Consider the following 12,451-nt stretch of genomic DNA (forward strand, 5'->3'; position numbering starts at 1 on the left):
TAAAAATATTTTTCAAGGACTATCATTAGTCGTGGATTTTTTAAAAGATATTTTCCAAGGTCTATCTTTAGGCGTGGATTTTTTTAAAACATATTTTTTAAGACCTATCAATAGGCGCGGATTTTTTGCAAATATTTTTAAATTTATTTTAATTATTTCTCATTACCAAAATTGCATTAATTCGCCCCAAATTCCCCCTAAACTATTTTTTATTACAATTAATGAACTTACCATCCTCATAGGTTTGGACAATTTTCGAATTGCTCGGCTGACCCTCCAACGTTTGAAAGAATGGTGCCAAAAAGAATTCATATTTCGTGTATTCCTTTAGATTACCCACAACATGTGATTCAATGGAAGGATTTAATACCGTCAGTATATTGTATTGTTGAGAATTTGCACTAACATCACGATAACGTATATAAAGACCCTAAAAGTATGCAACAGAAAAATTTCATATAATTAACACATTATTGTAAATGACTTGGCGAAAAGTGTACTTAAATGAGAAAATGTTTTTAAAATTGTTTTTTTTTCTTCCAGCTGACCGGCTTGCTACATACCTCAACATATTTTTCGGTTACGCTTACATGCATAACCCAATCCAAACGGACGGCGGTGGAGTTAATGGCTGCAGCATCAATTAATTCAACAACCTGTAAAGGAGAACAAAAAATATGTTGAGAATAAATATAAAAATAATCAATAAGACATTAAATAAAAAATGTTATTAAAGAAAGAAAAAAAACTGAAACAAACGACAACAACACATTATGAGAGATGGGATTTTGTTTTCTTGTTTTTCGAAAATTAATAAGGATTTAATAAATCATTACTTATATATAAATGAAAAAACAAGCAGGCAAGAAATTTGCCTGGACGTGCATATTTTTAATATTGCAATAAAAACAACAAGTATCAGCCTCACACCATCATTACATTCATTTATTGCAAAGATTTCTCCCCATACCATTGCAGCCTAAAAGTATGCAATGAATATGGGATTTTCAACAGCTGATTACAAACCTCATATGGTATTGTTAATAGGGAGGAGGTTATTTAATATTTGCTCTTAAATACTGGAAAAAATGTCTTTATTAATTTTATATACATCCTACCGCCATCCATCCTTCCCTCCCTTATGTCCACAATCCCCGCCTTTCTTGCATATTTTATGGCATTTATTTATTACTTTTTACACTCGTGGTGTGGAAAGTAAAGAATTTATTATAAATACTTCATTGAGCGAATTTTTGTTTGTTGCTGTTGTTGTTGTTGTTTTAATTTGGCTTTTGTGTGAAATATTGATTTTTACTGTGCATTCTGACCATCATTGGATTGCAGTTTGGTTTCGATGTGTGTGTGTGTGTCGGTGCGAATGTTTTTGTATAGATTTGTAAAGGAGGAAAAATGTTGTTTTTTATCATTTGCCTGCACTTGCCACTGTTGCATTTTATGTTGCAAGTATTTTTTTTTTTGTAGAAGCGACAGATTTTTATTTTATTTTATGTTTTGTCTGAATTGCATTCAGAAAGCGAGCACATAAAAAACCAAATTGAAACCAAAAACCTCAATAACTTGCGTGTGAAAACATCTGCATATATTCATTCAATAACAAACACATATATACGTCCATATATATTTAAATTCAGCATCAATTCCATACGAATGGACCCCCATACCCATTCATAGATATGCAAATATATTTATCGGTTTTGCAGAATTTACAGGTGATTGACGGTGGTGTATATATGTATAAAGCTTTTGTTTGAAACGAATCATCATATAACTTTTATTTGAAAAAAAAGGAAAAACAAATTGAAATTGATTTTGTAGTATTGACAGCTGTACACGGGAATATCTATCTATTCATGGTTGAATTTTGAAAAAGCATGAATGCTATGATTTGCCAGACATATTGGACAAGTGATATGGCACTTAAAAGATTTTTTATGGTAATAGAAGAAGAATGAACATAACCCTGTAATTTTCAAATCATATCGTGGAGCAGCGATATTTTTACACGGAGCATTTGAATGACAGTTTGGAAAATGAAGAATCATCAAAAGAGTTCCTAAATAATGAATATAGTGGAATGATTAATGGAATGATTTTTTGGGGCGTTAACTGTTTCTAGCATGATAATAAACTGGAAATTCAATTCCAAAATGAACCCTTCTAAGAACCCGCAGTTTCTCCTTTACATAACGATGTTTTATTATGCTCTTCGATTTCCAAGAAATGAAGAATTAAATCAAATCAATCGACATTTTAATATGATTGCGTATTAGTAATATTATTTTTTTAATCCACCGGTCGTATGAACAACATTAGTAAGTCATACGCCACCTAAAACTACATAGCGAAAAATTTAGAAATGTATGGAGTAAAATCTCTTAAAATCAAATGCCAAACACAAAATTCAATTGTGGGTTGCAAATAAGAAGTAGTATTTATATAACCTACATTGTATATTACAACTAAAAATACATATTTATTATACATCTCGGCTAATTTACAAATATGCCAATACTATTTCAAAGAATCCTTCATTCCATTTGTTGTGTATTTCAAAAGACAAAATCTTCCATTATTTCAAATTGTTTTAACTTTCCGGAAGAGATCACAAGGAAAGGATATCGGTGATAGCAAAAACATAAAACTTTAAAATAGAAATACATTTTGGAAGAAAAAAATAGTTTGTAAAAGGTTTATTGAGATAAAAAAATATATGTATATGTTTTCACTAGAGATCAAATTTGCGTATAAGTAATATCACAGTTTTTATTGATCATGCGCTACAAAGGCACGTCAGAGAATCAATCATGATTTTTGAAATACTGAAAGAAAGAAAATTAGCAGCATCTATTAACAATATTTAAAATTCATTGAAAAATATTCAAATTTAGTTCTTGAAATATTTCCAAACTTTGAAACATTTCAAATGCATTTCATTGGCTAAAACGAATCTTCATTTCCTTTATATACAGTTTCTAGAGGCAAAATCCCTTATGCTTTTATTATCGTACGTAATATCGTATAATTAATAATAATTATAGGAACTTTAAGGCGTATACACAATGTTTATTGATCATACGCCTAATATGGCCACCACTCCGAATCGAAGCGATCCGAGGACAGTATTAACAAAAAATCCCATTCAAATGCCTTCTTTTTAAGGCTCAACATCTTCTAAGCATTTTGGAGATATTCTCTTTATAAAAGTGTATTTTTATCTATTGAAGATTGTTTCGAATTATTTTACAAAAGGACTCCATGTACAGAATTTTAGGGTTTTTACAAACCGGACAGGAATCTGTGCTGTATTACTTTCGGAAGATTTCTATTGGGACGTTTGGGATGTTTTTCTATGGAATTCCTCTCAGCGGTCTTCTGATTTATATAAGAAGTTTAAAAAATAACTTTTATTAAAGTCTCTCATTCGTCTAATAAAGTTGTCAAAACATAACAATCCTGGTTGCCCTCATAATATTCACTTGCATAGACTCAAAGACTCCCTGGGCCAATGGTCAGAATATTTATTTGAAGTATTATTTATTTCCCCCCTAACTATAAACATCATCAATTGTTCGTATATATGTCTTCATAAACCTCTACAACATATCATCTTTATGCACACACACACACACTCACACATGTAAAGAGAGCCCTGCTGTGCAATTTGTGAATGTTATATGCATAAATAAATGCGTTTATGTTTGGCTGTGTGTATGTGCGCTCATGTTTGTTGGTACATTGGACAGGCATGAATGGCTGCCTGTTATCTCTGTTAACAAATATTTATTTTACACTTGAATAAACGGGTCAATACAATATCATATCGTGTTATGTTGTTGTATGGCGTTATGTATGTATGCATGTGTAAGTAAATGAATGGTTATATGAATGAATGCATGCGGCAATGATATTTGCATTTATGTAGGCAATACACGGCCGAGCACACAAACACACACTGTAGAAATTTATGCAAATTAAGAGAACAAGAGCTAGGGAGAAAAAAACAAATATTTTTTCCTCGAAGCTTTCACTATCCTATGAAACAAACAAACAAAGAAACAAAAAATAGTATGACCAGCAAGTGCCTGTTTGCTTGTATTAAGTTTTGTTCTCCTTACATTTAATGGTATAAATTAGTGTTTTATGCAAAAACATAACCCATTACATGATTGCCACACAACATATACATGTGTTGAATACGCAGGCGGCATATAGGCTACAGCATCAAAATTCAATTTAAAACCACATCAAGCAAACTCCTGCACGCGTGCTTTCTTTGAGAGTAAGTTGTGTGATGAAGAGCGTAAAAAATGGATCTCTGCCTGAACCTGATTTAAAGAGTAGCACATTAACAGCAAAAGAGTTCGCAATGTCTGCTGCAGCAGAATCTCTGTTTACATGAGAAGAATATATGTATTTGTTCCTAGCACACACACATGTTGGAGGAGTATGTAGGTGAGTTGTGTGTGTGCATGGCAAATGTGTACTTATGCTGTTTGTTAGGCCCATTTGTTTGCAAGTGTCATTTTGTATTTTATGTTTACGCGGCTGAGGGAATGTATGTGTGTGTGTTTGTGTGCGGTGGGTGTGCATGCTACTATTTACAACGTATATTGATGTTGGTTTCCATCATACAACCACAGATGAATAACAGTAGCATCCGTGTGTTAGTGTGTGTGCTTGCTGTGGCTTGTGATCATTGTTTTCCGTATATAGATGTCGCCTTTTGTGAATGTGTGGGTGTGTTTTGGTCGCTTACTTTCATTGTAACGCAATTGTTCTTTGTTTGACAAACTAATTATTTTTTTTTTTTAATTCATTAAATTAAGACATTAATTTTTAAATGCAAAAAAAATCCTTCATAGCTTTTACAAATTCAAAAGTCGTTTAAAGTTCAATATTAGATAACAAAAACATCGATAATAAATTTAGGCTAAAAACCCACAAACCAAATCACTTGCCCAGTCATCCAACGCCTTTTATCAAGCAAGCACATGAAAACAAAATTTCAAAAGATAACGAACAATTTTTTTCAAAATCAAAAGCATAAATTATTTAAGCGTACTGTTTAGAGCAGAGCTTGTTTGTGTGATTTGCTTAAAGTACAAATAAATAAGACAAAAAATACCTTTGATTTTTTGTTGTTTCTTTTTTGCTTGCGATTTCATTATCGTTATTAAAGAGAACAGCCCACGCTATAATAGACATTACCAAAGCGTTATTGTGGCCAGGCAAAAATACAAATATTTAATACATTTAATAAAACTGCTTAAACATGCAACTCATGTTGGCTGGCTGGCGTTTTCAAATAATCACTATCCCCCCCTCACCCCCTTCTTCTTCCCCTTGACAGCGATTTTTTGCATATCTTGTATTTTTTATGTTAATATTGTCACATACCATATAGTAAAACTTAAATTCAATGAGATTGTTGGCTGGACGGCTGGCGCTTGTGCTACAAGCTACAACAACAATAACAAACACAAATAACAACAACGATTTTCTATGTTATGGCTGTTGTTTGCATTTTTGTGGTAAATATTTTGTTAGCTTGGCTAAATATGGGCGTCTCCTCTTGTTTGGCCAAGTAAATGATGCCGGTCGTGAAGACATGTTTGACCATTTTTTTCCTTTAGCAATTTTTAAATGTTTTTTGCTCGTGTATTTATTTTATTTTGTTGTTGTTGCTGTACTCTATGTCTCTCCCCTCCTATCATCATGTGGCTTATCGTATATGCAAATCTTTATGTGACACTTTTTGCAATATGAGTTCTTTTTTTCTGTTTTATATGCCATTTGAGGTAGGTTAGAAATACAAAATAAATTGCATTTGTAGTCCAAATTTAATTTTGAAAGTTAGACCAGTCACAAAAAAAAAAAACGAACAAAAATAACACAAAATTTATTAATTATCTCGACTTGTTATTAAAAGCCAAACTGTTAACAGTAAACAAAATCCAAATTCAACTATATAAATATACCTTTGGTAAAGTGTTAAACAATATAAGTTAACATGACAATAATGTAATTTGAATGGAAGTTAAGCCACTAGTTATTTTAATGTTTTGAAAAATTATGGTTATTTGAATTTGTTTCGATAGGTTGTTAGATTGTGAATTGGATAGAAAAAATGAAAAAAAAAAAACTGAAATTGTTAAAAAGTGACAGTTGTTTAATAATGTATTATGGAAAATCGTATATATTCGAAAATAAAAAATAAAAAAAAAATAAAAAATAAAAAAAAAATATTCAAAGGTATTCTTTATTTTCATTGTTATATAGAAAAGTAGAAGTATTAAAAATTAATGTTGATCCAGGGAGCGTATGATTTTTATTAATAGTAAATGATGGGATTATTTTTATTAGACCATGGCTGCGTATAATCAATATAAATTTAAAATTTCTTGCGACTCTGGGTGCGTACAATTTTTATTTATTAGTTATTTATTGTTTAAAAATATTCTTTATACCCAAAACGAGTCTGTGTCCCAGAAAAAATGTTTTTTCTTTTAATCCACGCATCTCAGCATTTCTTAAAATACTTTTAAAAACCCGCACGTTTGCCAAAGCCCCTTAAAATTTCTACAAAGTCCTACGTCTGTTTTAGCCTCTTGATAATATTTTCTAACAAAATCCCACGTCTGTGTCCCTTAAAAATATTCTACAAAAAACCCAATGTTTTTCAACGTCTTAAAAATATTTTCTAAAAAATCCCACGTTTGTCTAAGCCTCTTAAAAATTTCTGTGCCCCTTAATTTTTTTAGATCCCACGTTTGTATAATTGTCCATTTTACAAAGAGCAAAAAAGAAATTTGTTTTCGAAAAAATATACATTATCCTGTAATATTTCTAATCTCAAAATCTAATTTCGTATATAGACGCCTTTTGTTTATTTTCTTTATTAAAATTTTCCTATGATGCCGACTAGAACATAATAAACTTAGACCTTTTTTTGGATTTATTAAGTCCGCCAGTGGCGTATGAGTCATTTAAATATGCAAATAAGAATAGTCATACGCTACCACCATCATCCATGGATATATTCGTTCATTGACTACAACAAAGTAAATGAAAATTGTGCTTCATCAAATTACTTTATGCCATCATCAAACAATTTGCATAACAATTTTTTGTTGTTCGGCTGATGTTTGGCTGTGGCTCTTATTTTATTACAGATTTATGAACTTTGTGAATGAAAAAAAAACTGCTCAGTAAACCAATTACTTTAACGAGTTGCCATATGACATAAAAAAAGGTCTGGTTGGAGGGGGCGGTGGAAATTGCAAAATAAAAAATGAAATCAGGAGGCTATAAGTTTTGTAACATTCTATTTTTTTGTGTGTGTTTCAAAAGACAGGAAGAAGCGTGCGTGTTTGATATTCATGAAACGATGTCTAGGAAGAACACAATATTATAGGGAGTGTGGCTGGTGAACTGACCCTTGCCCTTTTAGTTTTAATATTTTCTTTCCCTGTTTTTTTTATTATTAACGCTTGGAAAACTGTTTACTGTTGTCTGGCCTTTTGATGTCGGAGCGAAGAAACAAAGTGGACGCCGTGTCTGCCATAAAATCTTGGAAGTTTTCACTTCTCCTTGTACTTTTTAATATCATTCACAGGGTTCGACTGTCTAGTTTGAGGAATTTTTTGCTAAGAAAAAGATTGATTGTGTGTGTAGGGGTTAAAATAAAACAAATGACTTCTTTTCTGGTTTAAAGTTCCTGGGATGTTTTCCTTTTTATAGTTTCTTGTTACATCAAGTGGAAAACACGTTGTCTAGGATCTTTGGCAAATTTTCTAAAGGAGGCGAAAGTAATAACGAAACAATTTTACCTACAAAAGAGAATTCAATTAAAATTTTTATATATTTTTTTGATTCCCAATTTTTTTACAACATGTTTTTATATTTTCTCTTCTAAATTGATGTTTCAGTAAAATTTCGCCCTTTAAAATAGTTTTTTTTATATTTTATCTTCCTATCTGTAATTTTTAAAGAACCACTTGTCTACTTGTTTCCCTGCAGTAGAAATGAAACTATCCGAAACAGACAATACAGAACAAAAATAAATATCTATAAAATTCATAACGAAATCCTTGTGTAATGCAAGTCAAGTATCCTGTTTATGTTCTAGAAAGTATTGTTGTTGTTATAATCCGACCCTCTCTCTTCACCTCATCTATTTGGGAAGCATACCAATACATTGTCGAAAGAACTCCCAACAATTCCCTGCTGTCGTTGTTGTTGCTGTTGCCATTCAGACATCATCTCGTTATTATTTTCTTCTCGGCTCTCAACAATTGAAGTGTTTTCATATTTTGTGTTCATGTTAAGGACTATGGGGTTTATGAAAATACAAAAAATGCCAGGCTCTTATTTTCGCTTTCCTTTCCTTATTTTATTTTTTTTCCTGAAGTGTTATTTGTTTGCCAGCAACCTTAATAGTTATATCTGGCATGACCAGACTCAGGCAGTTAGTCAGTTGGGATATACTTTTACTTTATATTTGGGAAATGTTATGATTTTTAATAGGGGAGGGGTTGAGGGTAAAGGAAATTCAAGATGGAAGTTAATGAAAAAAAAAATTATAAATATTTAATAGATAAAAATTTAAAAATATATATTTATAAAGGGAGACTGTTTTTTTTTTAATTTTGAATTGTTTTTTTTTCAACAAAATCTGATCATTTATTTATTATATGTTGCATAAAACTCCACAATTTACCATATGTCGTATAATTAATATTAATAAAATTTTCATTGTTATCTTTGGTGCGTGTGATGTTTATTAATTTAAAATTATGGTATTTTGAATTAATTTTATTCTGAGATTGGATGCGTATAATCAATATTATTTTGAAACTTCTTGTAACTCTGGGTGCGTATAATTTATTTCTTATTCTATAAAATTAAAATTGTATCGTATGGGGATTGTAGCCATTTTATTAATAGAAAATGGTAGGATTTTATGTTGACAGTGGGTGCGTATAGTCAAAAAATAAATAAAATAAAATTTCTTGTGTCTCTGGGTACGTGTACTTTTCATTAATTAATTGCTTATTTTTTAAGTTTAAAGTTGTTTCGAAGAATTATTTTATAAATTGAAAAATGTATTTTGATCCAGGGAGCGTATGATTTTTTGTTAATAGCAAATGTCGGAATTATCTTAATTATGACCACGGCTGTGTATAATCCAGAAAAAAACCGCGAAGTCCCTTAAACACATTTTTTTAAAAAATCCCATGTTTGTCCAGAATCCACGCCTGTCTGTATGCCATAAAAATATTTTTTAAAAAAACCCATGTTTGTCTAAAATCCACGCCTGTCTGTGTGCCATAAAAATATTATTTCAAATCCATGTCTTTCTGTTCCCTTAAAAATATTTTTTAACAAAATCCACTCCGGTCTATGTCCCTTAAAAATATTTTTTCTTATCCGCTTTCCGATATGGAATTTCAAAGTAAATCCACTACACAATGAATTTATTCCGACCCTGGGGGCGTATGATTTGTATTAATCGTTCGTGAAACCAGGTGACGTATGACTAACATAAATTTATATATTATTCTAAACATGGCTGCGTATGAGTTTGATTAATTAAAAATGAATTAATTATTAATTATTTTATTTTGAATAGGAAATAAAATAAAAGATATTCTGCCGCAATATTTATCCTACAAATAAATTAAATACCAATTTTTGGCTATATGAAAGCAATAACGAAAAATAAATAATAACAAAATCCTTGGCCAATAATTATAAAGTCGTTTTATTTATTTTCTGCCTGTTTCCAATATAAAAATTTCGAAGGGAACCCCAACAAAACTTTCTTTGAATATTACTAAACAATCCTTAAAAAGAAAGGATGCGATATAATTTCCTTCAGGTCATTAGATAAATAGCAAATAAAAATAAAACAAATTTCCACTTTTCCTTTTTTGCCAATTTTCCTTTAAGTGAAAACACTTTCGGCCGCACTTCTTAACACGAAAAGAAAATGAAAGTGTCTCAAAAAAAAAGAAGAAGAAAAACAATCCGAAAAATATTGTTTGCCATCAAATCAATAAATTGCTGATGCTTATGATGATAATGGCGATGGTGGTGACCTTCAAAAAAATATATTTTTGGTTCATGGTTTTTTTTTTTTTTTGTGAAAAACGGAAAAAAGAAGAAATTTCTACAGACATTCTTTGCCAAGAAGAAAAAAAAAACAAAATGGGCGTATTTTCATTTTCTTTTTTCTCGGGTGACTGAATTTATGATTCAATAAATTTAAATAACACTAAGCCAAGAGTGCAAGACAAATAAGGTGGGTGTTACTTGAGAGAGATGGAATGATATGAAACACCAACCCCAAAAAGATGTTAACGAAAAAATTCATCACTTTTGACAAATATTCCAATGTGTTTGTATTTTGACTCTTATACATACATATATCAAGAGGACTTTTCGAAGAAATCCAAATACACAGACCGAAGGAAAACGAAAAAATCCTCTTTATATCAAGGGGGATAAATAAGTAGAATATGTACGATAAAGTAAATTTACCATACAATCCAAAAAGAATAAGAAGCTTTAGGCCTTGGGCCATAAAAATATAAACAAAAACAATATCCAAGAAAAATCCAAAGTCAAATCAGCAAAACAGTAATAATATTACCGAAACATGTTTTATAACAAAAAGCCGATACAAGAGATTGTAGGACGTGTGACGTGGGTGGATGCTGAGGGTGCTCAGCCAATGTTAAGTGGTAATATCAATCATTGTTAATACAGTGTAATATGTTTACGTATATGGTTTTAGGCGGGAAACATACATAAATACGTATACACATATTCATGTGAGACGTATTGAAATGATTTTTTTTTTTACTTTGATTTTTTATACTTTCGGGATGAAGGATTTTGCATTGTTTTATAAAATAATTCAAAATATAAAAATATGTGCATATGTGGCGTATGAGTAGTGTCAGTACTCATACGCATATGTAAACATACGTACAAAATCTACAAAAAAATTCCACGTTTGTCTATGCCCCTTAAAATATTATTTTAAAAAATCCATGCCTCTATGTGTCTCTAAAAAAATATTTTAAAAAAATCCATGTCTGTCTGTGTCCCTGAGAAATATTTTTAAAAAAAAATCCACGACTGTCAATGCCCCTTAAAAAATATTTTTGAAAAATCAACAGCTGTTTGTGTTCCTTAAAACTAACTTAAAAAAATCAAAAAATATAATACAATTCAATTTAAAAAATATGTTTACAGGTGTCGTATGAGTGGTATCAGTACTCATACGCACATGTAAACAAAGGCGAGCAATGATCAATAAAAATTATAAAATAAATGGAAAATTATTAATCCCTAATGTGTCCCCGAAATAATATTCTTTGAAATACCACGCCTACATGTATTCCTGAAAAATATTCTTTGAAAACCCCACGACTGTCTGTGTCACTGAAAAAATATCCCTGAAAAAAATCACGCCTATCCGTGTCCTTAAAAAAGTATTCTTAAAAAAACTCACGCCTACCTGCGTCCCTGAAAAATATTGTTTTTAAAACCCCACGTCTATTTGTTTCCTTGAAAATATATTGTTTGAAAGCCAACGCCTATCATTGTCCCTGAAAAAAATATTCTATAAAAAACTCAGGCCACATCTATTTGTGTCCCTTTTGTGAAAAAATTCCTTTGAAAACCGATGCCTATTTGTGGACCTAAAAAAATATTCTTCTTTGGTACTACGGACCCTATGATTAATATTAATTCAAATTACTACAGAGCGGATGAGTATTTATTATGAAATATTACTCATACACAGGTAAACGAATTTGAGTTGAGACAACAAACAGGCATCCGATGATCTATAATATTTATCACACACAGACATCTAAGGATATATTTAATATAGTAACCTATAATGAATATTAATTCTAATTACCAAAGTGCGTATGAATAATATTCATACTCAGGGGCAAATGCCTTTGAATTTAGGTAACTGTTTACGTAGTTTAGATTTACACACACGTGGATATACAATATTTCGCATACGCAGACATCCAAGGTTAAATTTAAAAATAAAATTATAATGATGTAAATAAATGAAAAATTGTAATTGGAAAAAATTGTTTGGGATATTTTAACAACAAAATATATGTATGTATCATTTCTAATTGAATTGAAAATATTTTAATCTATGTCTCAGATTACAAGCAACCCACGTTAATCATAAAATTTAAAAAAACATAATTCCGTAAATGTAAATCGTGGTAGATATGAAAAATATTGGTTATACGTTTGTTTAACTGAAATTTATGATGATTGCAAAGATTACAAAATTCGAATTGCAAATGTTCTTTGTAGTACGTGAAAGGTTTCCTGCCACACACGACTTGTAATAAATATTAATTACTATTATAATTGCTTTTTCACAAAG

The 12,451-nt window shown here is 30.5% G+C and overlaps 1 protein-coding gene across 1 annotated transcript in view; it reads right to left on the bottom strand.

The window, feature by feature from the left end:
* Positions 1-231: 231 nt before the first annotated feature.
* Positions 232-12,451, bottom strand: part of LOC133336311 (roundabout homolog 2) — a gene marked incomplete at both ends in the record, with an annotated part of 91,713 nt that continues 79,493 nt past the window's right edge. Inside the window, 2 exons of the mRNA XM_061544601.1 lie at positions 232-430; positions 564-656. Of these exons, the coding sequence (XP_061400585.1) occupies positions 232-430; positions 564-656 (292 nt within the window). The remainder of the gene's footprint in view (positions 431-563; positions 657-12,451) is intronic.

This window comes from Musca vetustissima, unplaced genomic scaffold (genome assembly GCF_032173495.1).
Source record: "Musca vetustissima isolate MV318-11 ecotype Yass unplaced genomic scaffold, APGP_CSIRO_Mvet_v1 utg35638, whole genome shotgun sequence".
Lineage (NCBI taxonomy): Eukaryota > Metazoa > Arthropoda > Insecta > Diptera > Muscidae > Musca > Musca vetustissima.